This window comes from Sphaerodactylus townsendi, linkage group LG05 (genome assembly GCF_021028975.2).
Source record: "Sphaerodactylus townsendi isolate TG3544 linkage group LG05, MPM_Stown_v2.3, whole genome shotgun sequence".
NCBI lineage: Eukaryota > Metazoa > Chordata > Lepidosauria > Squamata > Sphaerodactylidae > Sphaerodactylus > Sphaerodactylus townsendi.
Genome location: NC_059429.1, coordinates 47,886,092 through 47,904,332, shown reverse-complemented (window position 1 = coordinate 47,904,332; position 18,241 = coordinate 47,886,092). Strand labels below are relative to the sequence as shown.

Sequence of the window (18,241 nt, the reverse complement as noted above, 5' to 3'; positions counted from 1 at the left end):
GACCATAAAGAGTTGCTAAAGGGTCTCAGAAAGAGAGGCTGCACTAATTCTTTGTTATAGAAAACCTTACGGGTCTGGGTAAAAGCCAGATCCAGACGATTTAAAACGGATCCTTATGAATTCATATGATTTTTGCACTGAAATGAAATGAAACCACCAAGAAACTGTAGAGCACGTCTTAGTCTACTGGCAGCACCAACACAATCATGCATCCCATGCTCTGTGGTTCTGTAGTGGCACAAAAAACCAGTTTGAAAAACCTGGATCCTTGTGGATCCTCATAATTTTTGCAGTAAGTCACCCCCAAATCACCATTGCATCACAGCTCAAGCCCTTAGCTACATGTCTGAACACAAAAATCATGCATTCCATGCTCCATGGTGCTACAGTGGTGCAAAAATGTAAAAAACCACTAATCCTCATCGGATCCTCCTGATTTTTCCACTTGGCCACCCCCAAATCACCATCACATCACAGCTCAAACCCTTAGCCACATGTCTGAACACAACAATCATGCATCCCACACTCCATGGCACGCAGTGGCACAAAACGTGGTTAATAAACAGTCTTTAATAAAGTCTGGTTTCTGGAGTGAAGTTGCCTGATCACTGTGAATCCCATAGAGCTCCCTCTGCTGGCCTCTTTAATTTATATCACGATTTTCCTTCTTTTACTTCAGTAGGGTTAAATGATAGAACTTGGTTAGACCATTTGTTAATTTCCCAATCGATAGATTGAACAATACGAGAGGTTTGAGTTTTAGGACTTGGGACTAATGGAATTTCTTTAAGGTCTGTTGGAGGGGATGAATCCAGCATATTATCATCCCAGTTCTTTATTACTTGCTTCTGTGTTAGTGGCAGTCTTCTACTGTTGATTAGTTCTTGTAATAATTCTAATCTTGTTCCTGATCTGGAAGGGCAATAAAGGACTCTTTAAGACCGTCTTCCATTATCTGGGTATCTGATATTCCCTTACAGTTAGAAAGATGCTGCATTTCCATCGGTTGCATTTGGTTATTTATGTCCATAATAGTCATTGGTTCTTTCTTTTTAACACTGTGAGTTCTCCTAACTTTTTCCAGTGTAAAGTCCATTAATAGTGGGTGAATAAGAGTGTTTTTAAATACCTCTGGAAACAAACACTCCTTTTGTAGCCAAAAAGGTCTTTTCTTTTGTAGTATTTCGGGGATTCTATTATTTTTAAATGTTAGCAGAATTCTTGGTAATTGCTTATTTAGCTCCAGGGCTTCCACATGTAGTAGGTTTATATAATTCACCTCATCCTTTAGTAAAGGTTTCAAGATGAGGTGTTACAGTTTTTAATGGAAGAGTCATTATTCCTTTTAGTAGCTTTTGGTTGGCAGTTTTCTTGTCTTATTAACTGTTCTTTCTCTTTATCCTCTCTCACCTTCACCAATGGTGCAAAACTTTTATCTATCTTTTCATTTAAGAACCTTAGTTCTTAATAAATATATTCAACAGTAGCTACCATTAGAGTTGGGAAATTATCAAGGTCGTTGTTTTTATTAATTTCTTTGTCTGTGCCGCCTTCAAGGTTCTCCAGCTTATCAGCTTTATATAAAGTAACACGAGAGTATCCTGATTCCACCATTGTTTTCCTGCTAGCTGGCATACCTCCCAGTGTTGTAAACTTTATCTCTGTTTCTGATTCCAAGTCATTATCAGCAAGCATTTCAAAGCGATTTGTTGTTTTGACTTGGAAAAAGTATATTATCTTGGGTTGTTTAGCATTGGGTGGGGTGTTTTCCCCAGACTCCCTTCGCCCTTTGGTACAACCCATATTTTGACCAGCTGCACAAGGACACCTTCTGCAGCAGTTCTCAGTCCGTGACAACCAGCAAAAGTTCACAATTTTATACAATAAATGCAATAAAGGATAAAATTTATCAAGCCTTATCTGAGCTTCAAAACAATGCAGCTTTCCTTGTTAACACTGGAACTGGTATCTTGAATAGACTGATGTCGATGGAGTACAAAATTCAACTGAAACACAGTGTTTTGAGAATGACCCTCATTAAATGAATGTGTTTGGGAAACTTAAAATGTGCTTGGAGAAAGCAACAACTTAAGATAGCGGGCCTTTCTGCATTCCCATTTTCTTCTCTTGTGTGTTCCTGTCACTTTGGGGATGGGGTGTGTGCTTTGTTATGCATGTGTTTTGCCACCCCCGCCCCCAGCAGATTTAAACTGTAGGCTTTAAATCTCCCTGCAGATTTAAATTGTAGGTTTTTATGGCAGACATAAAGTGATGTAATATTAAATCAATCACTAGAGAGAGCAAAACATATGCAGAACAGGAAAAAAGTCATAGCAACAGGAACACACAAGTAATAAGAATCATCTTTATTCTATCTTTTGTAGGGTGTATATTTTACATTATGCCTGCAGAGAGTTTTACCATAAAAATTAATCACAAAAATCCTCCACTACTCTCTGCTGGACATGTATAGGTTCTTCTCAAAGTCTTTTGCCAAGTGCAATGGAACAATCAGCTTGATACTCAGAATGCAATTCGGAGTTCAAGCCTTTCTTTGCCAGGGTGAGCACTGTAATAATTTCATACACGATCCCCTGCAGTCACCTATGAGTTTATCAAAATGCATTGCAACAGTAAATAATAAAGACCAGCTGATATGTAAAATGAATCTTTAAGAGTACAAAAACAAATCAGAAAGACTACAGTAAAAGGCACATATTTGGGAGTTAATTGGGTGGATGGCTCCGGTCAGTTAATAATATCACACAGTGCCGTATGTAAATATGCACGCTCTGTGTTTCTTTCTTGGATTGCATATGATACTTGAATGTTCTATACATTTATTTAAGAATGACTTCACTTTTATAGCATCTTCGTGGCTATTTTCTTCAGGGCCATTATTGCATTCATGTGGATTCTTGTTGAGAAAGTAATAACAACAACAACAACAACAACAACAAAAATAATGGCAGGAACCTCTTGGCAAACTTAATACTTCCTGACTGTCCTGCATTCCCCATTGCCTTCAAAGATAACACAATATTTTCATTATTGCCTCTGCTGGGTACATCCATGGAGATCCTGGAAACAGAGCATGTACTTAATGTTATTCAATTAACTGCTGATATTGCTTGAGCAATCTGTTATATTTGCCAACTGAAAAATTGAACTAATAAGCAATAGGCTGGATCCAACAAGTTTTACAATGATGAAAATGGGAGGATCACCCAAAAAGATATGCTAGAGATCTTGGGACCCACATGGAAAAAAGCCAAGGGAGGTGGGGGGAAGGGGATTGGCATGTCTGAGAAATTCTTGGAGATTGGCGTGGGGGCTGGGAAGGTTGGGGTTGGGAAGCAGAAGGGCTTCAGTGAGATGTAATGCCATAGAGTTCACCCTCCAAAGCAGCCATTTACTGCAATGGAGCAGGTTTGTGTTATCTGGAGATCACTTGTAATTCTGGGAGATAGCCAGTACCCCACCTGGAGGTGGCAACTGGAAAGGGGGGATCTTTAATTGCGAGAGAAAGCTATCTGGATCCAACCCAATGCTACCACCAGAGTGAGGAATACAGTTTGAAGGGTCCTCCTGTGCCTTGAAAGCTGCATGGTGAGGGAAGCATTTAACAGAGAAACCATTCCACCAGTGTTCCCTACCCTGCAGCTGGGTCACTGGAAAGACCTGAAACACAGAGAGTTTTTATTGGGACCTTTTTCATATGGTCAAAAAGGGAGGGGGTTGTTATTACATGATAATTGCTGTTCTGATGAGAAGCTTATTAGATCATTCCATTTGTATTTCAGCACCTTATCTCTGAGCATTTGTGGTAAACTGAGATAATATATCAAATGTTTCTGCTAGCTGCTCATTAATACAAAACCAGTGTGGAAAAAGCTCTCACATATACTCTGTAATTGTAATTAATTCAGGAAACTGTAAATGGTATCTCCTGATGCAACCTAATCTTTTAGCCCAAGTGGAATCTCCATTGCGTGGTAATAGTTAGGGAATGTTATTAAAAGATTTTATAACAAGCCCCATTGCATATGTATTATTGATACTGAGAAACCTCTTCAGTTATAGCCGACCTGAGCAGTTTCTTTTCATTTGATTTTTGCTTTTTATATATGAGTTTACTAACCATAAAGGGAGGGTTACGTGGAGATAAAATAAGAAATCCTTTATTTCATGTTACACATCTACATTACTGTACGTTTGGTTACATCTTGATACCTATCTGCTGTCTCATGGTGGTGGTGGTGTCGTGTCTGCTCAAACAAAGAAACAGTTAAATTTATAACTTCAATAAATCCAAACTCTTCTTCTTCATTGTCTCTGCTCTAAACAGAGTTTATGAGCAAAGTCATGGCTGAAGCACCACAAATTCCTGCTGCTTATGCCACTCATGCCACCTTTGTGAGGACTGATCACTCATGAATATCCAACAGCTGGCTCATAAACTGAGTATAGGCTCTGGTAGTCCTGCCAAATTTTAATCAAGGTATCAATAAAAGTTTGCCAATGTAAGGAAAATATAAACTGTTTTCTAGCTTTAAAAGTTGTGGTCCATATGGAAATGTTACATTGTCTTTCAGATTTTGTGTGGAATTTTGAGAATTTTGAATTTTAGATTTTGCGTGGAATTTTTCTAACACTCATGAAAGCTTTAGTTGTGGATCCATTTTAGCTAGATAGTGGTGAATAATTCTATTGTGAAGCCTGGCTAGGAATGAGGAGATCAGTTTGTGTGATGAAATATGGTTGTGATACCTCCACAGACAACTATCCAAAGAGTAGCTCCCTGGTTTAGAGCTATACTCTCAGTGAACCTAGAGCTAAATGCTAGTATTTAGACCACAGACCTCAAAAGGGCTTTCTACATGGCTCTTCATAAATGTACTGTTTTCAGAGTTAATTCTAATTATTGTGTTTTAAGCCTTTAGATATACTTTGAAGCTTTCCTGTGCTTCTCAAATGGATTGTGCTGGCAGACAAATATTCCTAGTTCATTAAAACCAGTAGTAACATTGGTTCTTTAGATACTTTTCCATCCCAAAGTACCAAGAAAATGAATATAAAATGATTTTTTACAAAATCACACTAGTTCATTAATAATACAAAAGATATTTTAATGGGTTTTAAAATTTTTGTTGATAGGGTGAGTTATTTTTGTTTTAATTTAGCAGGATTCAGACAAATATAGGGTTAGGTCTAGCAAGCTTTTCCCTACATTTCACCAATTCTTGCTCTAACTATTCCTTCTGTTGCACAAGCCTTTTATCCTTGCATGTCCCAAGATACTCACATAACAATTTTGGTGGCAAAGGGGGACCTGCTATTTCCCTTTTCACCTGGTGGGATGAAACCCATATTTTATTGCCCATTTTGAAGTTTCCAAGAAAATCAAGAATATTGTCTGGGAAGAGGTGTGGGTCGGGGAAGCTGTCAATAATCCTGCTTATCTTCATGGCAAGAAGAATGAATGAAGAACAAAACACATGACACAATTACACTGTGGTGGAGACAAGATAACTTTGGGTAGGTGGGTTTGGGCGCTGACTTTATTCCCACTGAATTAGCTCCCATGAATTCTGTAATTTCTTCTCAGTTACAAATGTTACCCATAAGAAAGTACAATCCTTCATGCCTCATTTCTTGGTGTGGTTTGAAAGTATCTAATTACACAAATGCAACAGTTCACCTGTAGGCATATATAATGAAATAAAAAGCCATTTTTTTCTTTTTGAATGCGTGTTTATTAGGAAATCACAAATTTCATTAATATTTAACCTTGTTTCTCCAAGGATATGTTTGACTTTCTTTACAAGATCAGTTTTCTTCAAAAAGATTTAGTAAGACTTTTAAAATACTTAAATTAACATTTGTTGACAGCACACAATGCTACAGGTTTCTAATTTTCTGGGTCAGAATCTGATGAGGCACATCGTTGATGTTCACAAGAGCATGACCTGTGAACTTCAATCAAATACTCCAGGTCTTCGGACTTCAAGTCAAGTCTCATCTGTGTTTCAAGTAAGTTTGTTGTGGAACCTGTAGACAAAGGAATGAAGAAATTAAAAGAATGAAAAACCTGAAAGCTGAAAGAGTGTTCTTTATATCTTCAACTGAAATGTATTATACAGAGCAGTTTCAGCAGGACGCATGTCCAATTCAAGCTGGAATTCTAAACATACGCAGTTGGATTTCTGAGTAAGAATACTTAGAATTGGACTGTCAATGTGCTTAGATCTAATAGTAACAAATTAATGTATGTAGGGTGGCTGCTTAAGGTAGTGGTGCACTAAAAACGTTCTGTTGCATTGCAGTTAAAAACAAGAAAAATGAGATTTGTAGTGCCTTAGGAAGAAGTATAAGATTGCTTTGAGGTTCTGGGTGAAGTTTGGATGCAAAGTGCAGATATTTTACTCTTTTTGCTCAGGTAATACAAATCCATTGGTTTCCCATATGATTTGGGAAACCCATCAATCACTGGCTATCTGCCTGCTAAATAGAACCAACCCTGCTTTGAGCATTTTTTTTTAAGTGTAATGATTATGTACCATTGGGAGATGGTGAAAAATCACAGTCATCCCACTAAACTCTATTGTAACAAATCATTAATGCAGATGTTGCATATACACACCCATCACTTAAGGATTCTGATCAATGTAACAAATTTTCAATTTGGAAAGTGTTAAAAAAACCCCTTCAAATGTGTTTACGTGTGCTGGAGCGTTCACGACAAATGAAGCACTTGTTTGTCAGTGAAGTTAGTTGGTGCTCAAACACACTAATGAAGCAATATGAACACGCCCTTTGAGCTCATCCTCTCAACCTAAAAAAACCTTCCAAAAGCTGGGGACCTGCAAAACGCTGGCACAGGAGAACACTTCCTTGATTATCTGATCACATGTAAGGCTCATTCTATGTTCTATGTTCAAGATTACTAGAATAAGTTATTGTAGGTAACCCAAAGTAGATTTTACATTGACTTACCAGCTGGCAGACAATGCAGAGCGACAGAAATGGGAGTGGTAGAAGTTGCTGCGCAATTCTTACGACATCTCAGCACAGGCTGAACAGAGTAACACTCTGACTGTTGACCCAGGTACTCGATGGTATCTTCAAGTTTCACGAATGAGTGCTGCAGGTTGCAGTCTGGAACAAGATGAACAAATACCCGCTGAAGGACCTGGAGGTTTTCACAAAGGTGGTTCCCGCACAACCCAAATATAACAGGCTGAGTAAGCTATTTATCCCATTTTGAGGAAGAATTTTGCACAGGGCTCTTCATCAAAATGGGTTCAGCCTGTTATGTTTCCCTCAACCTGAGTTTTCCAGAAACTGCTAAACTAGAAACCTTTTTGGAGAAACCAAAGGAGCCTGGACTGTTTGCAATCACTTCCTGGAGGGGTGAAATTTCCAGTGCAAAGGCAAACAGGGGAAACTGGATTCATTAATATGTTACACACGTTATTAGTGTGCTGTGCAGAAACCATCATAGTACTGTTTCCTGTCAGCAATACAAAATGTATTGAGGTTCATCCCTAATTATTTACTAACGCTTATAGAATGTCTATCTGGATGCTGGTTAATTAAGCAGGGGAAAACTCAAAAACAAGTGATCAGAATCTGTTTACCTTCCTCACAGGGTCCCTCAGTGTGTACCCAAGACTGAACAAAGCTCAATGCATTTTTAGCTATGTATCCACTTGGTGTCCGGAAGTCCTTTTCACCATCAAATCGTCCACATATCCCCTGTAATTGTCCTGCCATTGTTGGGTCAGCTTCAATCTTCATGAAAAGAAAAACAAAACTAGTTTGGTATTTAGCTTAGGGTAACAATGGAAAATACCTTGTAAGATCATGAGCTCATTCTGCCAAACCAGGGGTAGACAAATCAAATGAGGATTTTGACTGAAGCTAAGTGGGCTGTCTCTGATGGCATATGGCTTCATTATATTCCACGCAACTATTGGAGGCACGTGCAACAGAACACTGCCTTTTAGCTGTTCTCTCTGTCACACACAACAAAGTCATTGCATTGCAAAGCTTTGCCCAGAAAAATGTGTAGGTTTGCAACTCCCTAGGAAAAATTTACTTATCGCATGACAGGTGTTTGTAAGCTCCTACAATCCAATGAAGACATTTCTTACATTTGCAGAATGACAGGCAGCATTCTGCAGCCCTACTCTCTAAGTTCTTGTTGTATCCCTTGGTACTCTGATCTGTCCTGAAACTCCTTGATGGGTCCCAGTGGCAAAAAGTTGAAGAGTAGTCTACAATCTGATCCTTTCCCCTACTTGGGAGTCTCTTGCTGGATCTCAAAATGGTTGTGGTGAGAGGTTTCTTGATATCGGGGCAAGGAAGGCTGATGCCTGGCACCTCCACAGAAGTTTCTCCCCAAGACCCAGTAGAGACGCAGCAAGAGGCTTCCTGAGCAAGGAGGGAGGGAGGGAGAGAGAGAGATTGATCAGAACACCCACAAACAGCTGGGAGTCTGTGCTCTGATCTCCCCAAGGGGCCAGGCTGCACAACTTGGATCCGTCCATATGCTGTGCGCTCAGTGCCAAACCAAACACTGGAGCCCTCAGTAAAAGGGAAAAATTTTCATCCTCACTGTGTGGTTTTGGGGTTTATAAAGAGCAGCTCATGAAAGCAGATGCTACTCAATGCTGACTGAAACATTACAGCAAGATGCTTCAGCCTTGCAAAAAAAATAGTATCTGAACTCCAGACAAGTGCAGTTGATTTTAATGAGCAAAAAATTTCAGCGAATTGTCAGATCATTTATCATTATTAGTTAGAGCTGGTGATTGATGTTGATAGGCATGCAGATTTGCCTTCTAATTTGCAAATCATTTTGCAATCTTGGAAACATTTATTGTGGAGAGAAAAATACCGTGATATTCTGTCCATCATAGTAACACTTTAATTTATCATCAATGGTGAGTAAAAGTTGACCTTTCTTCTCTGTGACTGTAATGGAGAAATCTGTAAAATGAACAAACATCAAAATGAAAATCTGACTGAAAAGAGGGGGGAACAGACAAGATTTGTCTAGATTTGTGAAAACATTTTAGGTATCATTTTTTAGTCCTCAGGAAGCAGATGACAGTACAATGTTTTAAATGCAAGCTCTCTTCTATATCAATGCTGATTTTTATTTTTGGGTCTTCCATCAATTCTGCTCATTTATTGTTCAATCCACAGCTGATTCCACACAGGGATTTCCCCCTATATGGACAGCAGGATGCCTCTTCTGTTTTGGAGAGTGTCTGCACAACAGGCCCTCTGGGGTTTTCTTCTTTGAACCAGACCAAGGAAAAAATCCTTTGATCTGGCTCAAGGGAAGAGTATGGGGTGACTGCAGGTAGAGTGCCCATGTAGTTGTTTGACCTGCAGTTACTACAGTACAGGAAGTCCAGCAAAGCTCAGCCTTCAAAATTGCAGAGTTAAGCCCTGTGATCCCCTGCCCTCCTTTTAGCCCTTTTAACTTTTTTGTTTCACAACCAAACCGTGTCTCAGCTTGTAAGGTGAGAATGGGCAGTGTCAGGTTGTTACGGGCCCCAGAACAATTGTCATGATATCAGTGCTTCTTTGCCACTGTTACAAAAGAAAAGGAGGGGGGCGCTGCAGCAAGTGGCAGGGGTCAGGGCATACAGGCCCTGTTTCTGCCTGTATTAACTCTGTTGCTTCCACAGCAGATGCATATTTTACTGCCCTCCCCCCCCCCCCTGGAAGCAGCCTCTGAATTGAAAGGTAACAGCCATGTCCTTTTACATACCACGTTTGAGGTGGACTGGAAGAGGAACTGGAACACGATCGATTTCTACTTGGAACTTTTCATTCTTAACAGTCAATTTAATTTCTCTGATAAAGATAAAGCAAAAAAGAAGTTAATCTGTTGTGGTCACAAGCTGCAATTTTTGGATAAGAATTTCAATACATTCTGCTATAATTGTTGTCCATGACTATTATCACACTTATCCAAGTGTTATTCTGCTTGCCAGAAAGAGACCAAACAGTCAGACTGTTATTAGATGGCACTTAGAGTGGACTGGGTCCAGGGGTAAGGAATCTTCCATTGGAGGAAAGACTCTTGTTGGGTTCAGTGCTATACCTCACTTGTGCAGCACTTGGGTGGCATTCCTCCACTACACTGTGCATTTCTCCTGCACTAAAACTATCACTTTACACAAGGCCAACATCTTTCAAGGAGCTGCACCCAGTGCCAAAGTATAACTCTGGGCAGCACAGCAGTGTCTCACAACAGATGAAGAAGGGCAAAAGCAAGACTCAGGATTCAAACCTAAGGCTTCATTTGGTTTTCTGTGCTGCTACGGATTACTTAGTGAGATTGCTCAGTTAGACAGATCAAAGGGCTCAAGTCAAATCATTCTCCTGCACAGTCCAGTGTTTTTTTAAAAAAAATATTGGAAAAAAATGTTCTAGAAAGCCATATAAGTGTTTGATTATGTTAAGATGCACTCTAAAATGAAGAAACATGCACAGATCAAAGAAAGTAACAACTACATCATAATAGATGGCTTGACCTGACTGGATGTACATGCAGACATGAGAACACTATTACTACTAAAATCATTTGGTATGATCAATATGTGTGGGTTTTCTTATCTATTTATCGACAGCATTTGTTGTCCACTTTTCTCATTGAAACTCAAGGCAGATTAGACATATAAAAGACAATGCAATGAACATAGTATGGGTGCATACCATGAACAATGCAATAAAACAGATTTATGTAGAAGGACAATTTCTACAAAGGTAATACAGTTTTAATTTTAATTGCCTGTGAAATTGTTAGGCACTTTTTCTTCCTTCCCTTTATCCATGTTGTTTACTGAATGAGCTACACTGTGTGGTTCAGCATCTTCTAACTGTGAAATTCAGTTTTCTTATTGGAAAATTAGGGTTAGGGTTTAGTTTTCATTGTGTTTGTTTCATTGTTCTTTAACATGTGTGTGCAATGCAGTTTTAATACATCCCTATTCACTCTTTGCAAATACAGTCCTGACCAGTTCTATTTAACATATTCTGCAAAATGCTAGAAATATAGGAATCTTTTTTACATCTTACAGTCTTTGCCTTAAGTGGCTGAAACTTGTCTTCACACTCTTTTATTGAATTGGATTGTTGTACTGATGTACAAAAATTAGCTGCACTTACTGGTCATGACTTTCAAATATAAGAACTTTTGTGATGTCATCGCTGGATCGCTGAGTCATCATCACAGAGAACTGCTTATGCTGATAACGATTCTTAGCCAAGATCAGAGGACAGTTTGGAACCTGTAGGGTTTGGATTTCAGCTCCAGCGAAGGTTGTAAGATTGTTACGATATATTGAACAAATACCTAACAACAGGGAAAGAAATGTGAGTGTGTGCATTTGTAAAAGCGTTTCGTGGTTTGATTGACCTTAGAACTAATGAACGTAAAGGAATATTTAATTTAAGGAATATAATTTAATATTCATGGATTCAGAACTTAACTGTGCACATTTTATAGTCAATTTTTGTGTTAGTCGTTTGAATATTTGCAATTCATTCTTTCAGGAAAGATAAAATTAACTGGTGGGCTTTATGTTTGGTGGTAAACCAGATTTTAAAATAAACTTCTCAAATAACATATTAGTGTCATGGCATCATAAGATTTCAAGGAACACTTTGGACATATTATTGCAGTTAAGAAAAAGAAACATTTTAAAATTGGGTCTTGAAGCATACATTAAAAAAAACTCATAGTAACATGACATTGTGAAAAACACTGGAATACTTGAGGAAATACATTTCCTAGATAATTTATACATATACATACATATATGCATATAAATGTAAGATAAATAAATATATATATTATAGATAAATATATATATGCATATATCATATAAATGGAGAGAACACAGTTTTTAAAGGTTAAATCATATTGAGCTGGTAAACCACTGACCTCTGTGATTATTAAGGATAAAATCCAGCAAGTTTCGATGTGTGGCTGAGTCAACTCTACCTTCAGACCATGACAATGGCAATGTGACATCTGAAATAGTGGTGCTTGTCTGTAAAGGAATATAACATTAAGTACAGTCAGTGTTCTTTCAACACTATTTTCTGTTTGCATTTCAGACGGACATAAGGATATAACTCAAGCCAAACCCACACTTTGTGCAAGCAGTGTTCAGACTCTTCATTATGCACAGTTTTCTACTTCATCTGTGTTCTACCAGCTTGCACTATTGGTCAATTAAATAATACTGGCCAAATTGCACTGTGATCTATGTCAGACATTAGCAGCAAAAAATATCATTAAACACCTTTGAAATTAACTGATACATTAATATACACCAGCATCCTTTCACATTTTTGGAAAAGCAAACTGAGGGGTGAAAAAAAGTTAGGGAAGCAGAACTGTGATATGCATTTGACTTTGTACTTTCAAATCTGTCACTGTGGACGTAATACCAAAATAACTTACATGTGGTGTTTTAAGAATTACATTGTAATTTTCTGGAGGACTTGCAACTGTAATCATCTTGATCTGGCCAGGGGAGTTTCTCTGTTCTTTTGGAGAGAGGCCAAGCCTGACAACCATTTCTGGGAAAACTGAATAAGCAACACTGGAGGAAAAAAAATACAAAAGACTGGCTGTAGTCTCAAAAATTATAGGAAAACCATGCTGCATGAGCTTAAACAAGCTGTTATCTCAAATTAGTTCTTAAGCACAAGGTAAAATAATTTGGTTTTTGTGTCCAGCCTGCACATCTGCCGAGAGAGGAGAGGGTGGATTTAACATCTAGCTCCCAGTCCCTTCTAGTTATCTAATTGCCCTCAGAGGTTTGTCAGAGAACTGGCAGCAGGCGCAGGAAGAAACCACTAAGACTGAACATAGTGCTTCCAATCATAGGTGCAAAAAGATCAAGTATAATCTTTTATGGTTTTACTGACATACACTATCAGCTACATCATAAATAATTAAATGTATATATTTACTCACTAGTCTGCAATCTTTTTCAGGCTTGAAGGAACTCGGGCGTAGTTAAACGTCATCTGCAAAGCTGGATGATGGGCAAACAAGCCAGTCTCAATGGCTGCTTTAATCTCATATTGCTTGCAGTTCTGGCCAAATTTCAGAACAGCCTGAGGGAAAGAGCAGGATATTGACAAGTTTGGTGAAGTGTATCATTCGCTTTTGGACTGAATGCTCTCTGATGACAGATGGGGTTTGAATAAACTCACCATTCCTTTGTGAGGGCCCAAAAGTGCAGCTTCCAAGAAGGCTGTTGGTTTGCTTGGTTTTGAGATGTTTGATGTAACTATTTGTATCTTGGGCCTAGCAGAGTCAAAGTCTTCATACCCCATAAGTAGGACGCCTTCTTGAGCACCATTTGTGTAGAGGACACGGTAAACAACAAGCATTGCTGGATGTCTGTGCTCTGCCAATAAACTGGGCTAAAATTAACAAGGAAAAATTATTTTAGATTGTGACTCTAATTAAAATAACTACAGAATTGAAACTAATTTCAGTTTTAAAATAGGTGTCTGTAGCTTTAAAACTTTTCAATAGAGGAATTTCTTGACGAAAGCTTTTTCAGATGTAAAGAAGGTCAATCCTTTCAGTGCTTAACACACAACTTCTGCCAGTATTCCACAGAAACCGTTCTGCAAGGTAGGTTGGTTTGAGAAAGAGTAACTGGCCCAAAGTCACTTGGTGAGCTTCATGGCTGAGGTCCTGTCCTGATACTTTAACTACTACACCATCCTAGCTCTCAAAATCAGCCTCTGTACTCAGGCCCTGACATGAAGTCCTTCTCCATATTCCTTTGCCCCCTTAGCCCAGGACAATACATAAGAGCTTGCTTTGTTCAACAACCATTCTGGAGATTGCACTCACTGGGTAGTTTGAAATCTTAAGAAAGGCATTTGAAACTATTTAATTCAACAGAACTTTGGAGATTTGCCTATTTATTCTTTCTGCTTTTATATTTTAATATCAGTAATCATTGCTAATTATTTTGCAACTTTTAAATATGGGATGTGTCTCGTCTATATTTTACTGTAAACTGCCTGGATTGTCTTATTGAGTCCAAAGATAAATAAGTAAATGAAAACATGTACAAATAAAGTCTAATTATTAATTCTACTACGGTTTTCTGTTTATTCTACCTATAGTAGACCCACAAAGTCCCATCAATGTTGTCATCTGACAAACTAAGCATATATAGAGACTCACTTCTGAAGAGCTGCTAGAGCTAGAACTGGAGGAAGATGAGCTGCTTCTGCTGCTACGGGTTCGGCTGCTGTCACTGTCACTGCGGGTGTTACTGCTGCTGCGGGTGTTACTGCTGCTGCTGCTGCTGCTGCTGCTGCTGCTACTGCTGCTTCCACGCCTGCCTCTAGCTGTTTCATGCAGTTCTGCTTTCTGCGAAAATGAAAGCACATCCTCCAGATTTAAAACAATCTGCAGAATTATAAAGAGCAATGTAAACAGTGTCTTGCATACTATGAACAAGGCAGTTTTCCTTGCAGCCTATGGTATGGAGCCATTTATTATTCATAAGGTTCTCCTACACATTTAAATAAGTAGCGCCCAGCCATGCAACTTATAGCTGCTCTTTTTAAAAATATTTGTAATTTTTCATTAAGTACAATACATCCAAATTGTCAAACATAAAACATTTAAAACATATACGTTAAAATTCCTTGTTTAATATTTTTTTAATTTTTTTGTAATTAGATTAAAATGAATGCCAACTGAGTTGCAGTGGACATTAAAAAAAGTAGAGATCTGTTTGAATTTGTTTTATTTTCCTCTCATGCTACATTCAGATTTCATTTGGTTCTTTATATTCCTTGTTTATTCCTATAAGCGGTATGTTCTGCAGTCCCTTTGATTTACAATGTACGTTCTCGTAAAAATCTTCAATCCCCTAAATTATGCTTACTTTTTATGCCATTTTGGGTATAATCAGCAATGCTTGCACCAGAAAGCTTGTGACATCACATTTTTTTTGCATCAACCGCTCTTTATTTGAACCAAAGTGCATAACATAACCGTGAATAAAGTGCAATAAAATATTTACAAAATAGTTGTTCAATTTTTTCAGGTTGAGAATCTATCCCCAATATCCTTAAAGAGACAAAGTCTTTCCATTTTCCAAAAAGTCTATAAGAGAATCCTACAAACCCGTCTGCATGCGTTCTGTGTATGCGTTCTGTGCCATTTTCGATCATTCTTCATCAGATATGATTCTCATACTTATCATCAGCCATTTCCGGGGTAAAAATTTGTGGTGAATCTATCACATCTCTACAAATCCCCTCAAGGCTTTTGGGAAGTCTTAGCAGGCTGCTGGGGTCTGTTTCCATGAGCACCTTCCACTTGTCATTTGTAGGACCCAATGTTTAAAATGTATTAACTGCTTTTATCAACTATTTGTTGCTGTGAGCAAACCAACTGAAATGTACCCCCTTTATCACATTGCAATGGATGAAGAAATGTTTTAAAATACTAATAATATTATGTTCATCTTTGACAACATTTTATTGTGTCCACTCCGTCTTCTGTTCTAGCACCTGATAAACTGGCTGAAACATCTTACCTTCATATTAGCCCATGGGATGAAGCGGCCCTCGACAGACTTTTCCTGGTGCTGCTTGGAAAAAAAGAAAAGCAGAAAGTTAAAGAGCTTTCTAAAGGGAAAAAAAACCCAGCTTTTTGCAATAGCTTTCAATGGCCAAGCTAAAAAATAAGGCGAAAAATGAACACTATGATAAATGGATGATATTAATTGGGAAATAGCATGAACAAAAGTGCCAACACTCCTGAATGTTGGTCTCTTGAAAGTACTGTCCGGACATTTTGGCATTAAGAGAGCCAACATCTAAACTTTTTTGTTAGATAATTGACTAGAAAAAATAGCTCCCTGATCTAAGCCTATAATAAAATACATTCTACATGGAAAGACTTCAGACCATTCTGCTTCAAGGAAACTATCTATTGCAGCCTTTCAAGGTAACTGATTAGTGGCGCCAGGGACTCTTCCTGACAGATAGTGTCTCAGGTGGTTAGTGTATTGATTCAGCACATCCCACATTAAGCACTTTTTAGATGACAAGAATACCTGCAGGTTCAAATAGCAGACCAGAAGATTAGTGGACTCACCATAGGTGTTTACAGTCCAAAAGAAAGAATATGGTGGGTATAACATCCCATGTAACCTTGTACTTATTTGTATGTGTTTGCAGCTGCCTCCTACTCTTCTGACTTCGTGTTACATAGACTCAACCTTCATCTCGAGCAGTTCCATTAATTTCTCATGCTGGCATAAGTGATTTAAGGACCACAGCTTGGCATCCCAATCCCAAGAACTGGTGCTGGCATTTTCTTTTGTGGCACAATAAACCACGCTTTCCAGTGTAGTTGAGAGAGCCAATAGGTACTCCAAGCACCACGGCCCCAGCTTATCTGACCAGTGGATGGAGTTGCTCTCAAGGAGATCAGCTGAAGGATTGTTGTGGGTTCTAGAACACCCATGTGATACACAGTTATCTAACAGGAAAATAACTGCACGCTCTTGCGCGGCTCTCATCCTAACCTGCTCCAGGTGAGGAGATCTGCTTTTCACCCCACTCAGCCAAAACTGGTTTGCTGAGCTTTGGGTATTAATCCCTTTTCCTGCCACCCATCCCAAACAATATCTTGAAGTTGAGACAATGACAGCCTTGTTACCCATCTGGATTTTCTGCTCTTCACACTGCTATCACTTTCACTACTGGAACTGCCGCTCTGGCTCTTGCGGTCACGGCTGCTGCGGCTGCTGCTGCTGCTGCTGCGGCTGCTGCTCCGCTCATTGCTCTGGTCACGGCTGCTGCTGCCACTCTGGTCGCTGCTGCTGCTCTGGCTACTGCTGCGTATGGAAGAACTGTCCCTGCCCCGGGAAGTGTGTTTTGTTGCATGCTGATTTCCAGACTTCTTCCTGTTGCTGCTGCTGCTGCTGCTGCTGCTGCTACTGCTTCTGCTGCTGCTGCTGCTGCTGCTGCTGCTGCTACTGCTGCTGCTAGACCTGGCATGTCTGTCTTTGCCCACACGTCGTCCCTTCCTCTTGCTGCTGGAGCTGCTGGAGCTGCTGGAGCTGCTGGAGCTGTCACTCTTGCTGCGGCTGCTGCTGTCACTGCTATCATCACGGCTGCTACTGCTGCTGCTTTCTTCTCTCCTTTTGTTTTTCTTCACATTAGCAGAGGGAGAAGCGGAAGAGGAGGAAGAGCTTGAGGAGGAAGAGGAGGAAGAGCCAGAGGAGGAGGAGGAGGAGGAGGAGGAAGATGGAAACACACCAGGACGGAGCTTTTGTTTCATGACAGATGGTGCCTTCTTCTGAGTTTCTCTTTGAGCCTGCTGCATTATTAAGCATAAAGAAAAGGGTGATACATGACAATTGAGAAGTACTTTGGTTTTAAAAATAAAGATTACTTTAATGACATTGAACTTGACCTTTTTCTTTTCTTCCCAAGGAAACAAAATGACTACAGCGGCTGTATTTAACATAGTTTTGAACAATATGTGGCTACTACAGATGCTATGGGGAATAACTTAGACAAAATAAAGGTTCCTATCCATTTGAACAGAAATGTTATCTCTAGGTGAAGGATTCCTGGAACACCTAATGGATGGCCCAGACCTATAAAAACATTCAATTGAAGCAAAAGGCATGATCTTATTTTCTAAGTTCAGTGTTTTTTATATACCTTTTGAAGTTTGAGGGCCATTTCAGCATGGCCTAGCAGCTGCTGTGTTTTGTTGGGACCTAGAACCACCTCCAACTCTACCATCTGAGCTTCAGCACACGATGAGCCTAAAATTCATGTATATACATTAGAAAATGAGCATGATTTCATGCATACTCCTAAGAATACAAATTGAACATTTGATTCACATATAATACCTGGTACAATATCCACTGTAAATTCATGTTCTCCAGTTATCCTTTTCATTACTTCTGTTAAAAATGCCTTGTTTCTTGTTTTCAAGCCGGCACGCAACCTCAAATCCATATTTGGCATCTTGTACATCACTTCAGCATTTGACTGTTCTGTTATTGGCATTTCAGCTTTCTTGAACCTCTTCTCAGAAACTATCTTTTTCTGCAATTAATATGCGTTTATCATTACTTGGAATTACTCCAAATGGAATAAGCTAAACATGACAGGCTTCAAATTGCCTAGAGGC

At 39.0% G+C, this 18,241-nt stretch overlaps 1 protein-coding gene across 1 annotated transcript; it reads right to left on the bottom strand.

The window, feature by feature from the left end:
- Window positions 1-5,895: 5,895 nt before the first annotated feature.
- On the bottom strand, window positions 5,896-18,006 carry LOC125433342 (vitellogenin-2-like). Its single transcript, XM_048497845.1, has 15 exons — window positions 17,958-18,006; window positions 17,761-17,867; window positions 17,082-17,242; window positions 16,748-16,946; window positions 15,618-15,671; window positions 13,255-13,467; window positions 13,013-13,155; window positions 12,494-12,635; window positions 11,969-12,077; window positions 11,191-11,377; window positions 9,788-9,873; window positions 8,903-8,994; window positions 7,641-7,794; window positions 6,997-7,158; window positions 5,896-6,051 (listed from the first exon to the last, which is right to left on the bottom strand). The coding sequence occupies exons 1-15, from the start codon at window positions 18,004-18,006 to the stop codon at window positions 5,912-5,914; spliced, it is 1,998 nt and encodes a 665-aa protein (XP_048353802.1). The 3' UTR covers window positions 5,896-5,911.
- Between the last annotated feature and the right edge of the window lie 235 nt (window positions 18,007-18,241).

Bases quoted from the DNA above. Each gene is read 5' to 3' on its own strand.
- LOC125433342 (XM_048497845.1), bottom strand. From the start codon at position 18,006: ATGAAAAGGATAACTGGAGAACATGAATTTACAGTGGATATTGTACCA. The intron at 12,078-12,493 runs GTAAGTTATTTT...ATTCCTTTACAG, and splicing joins TAATTCTTAAAACACCACAT to ACAAGCACCACTATTTCAGA. The intron at 9,874-11,190 runs GTAAGTGCAGCT...TATCTTTATCAG, and splicing joins ATATTTGAAAGTCATGACCA to AGAAATTAAATTGACTGTTA.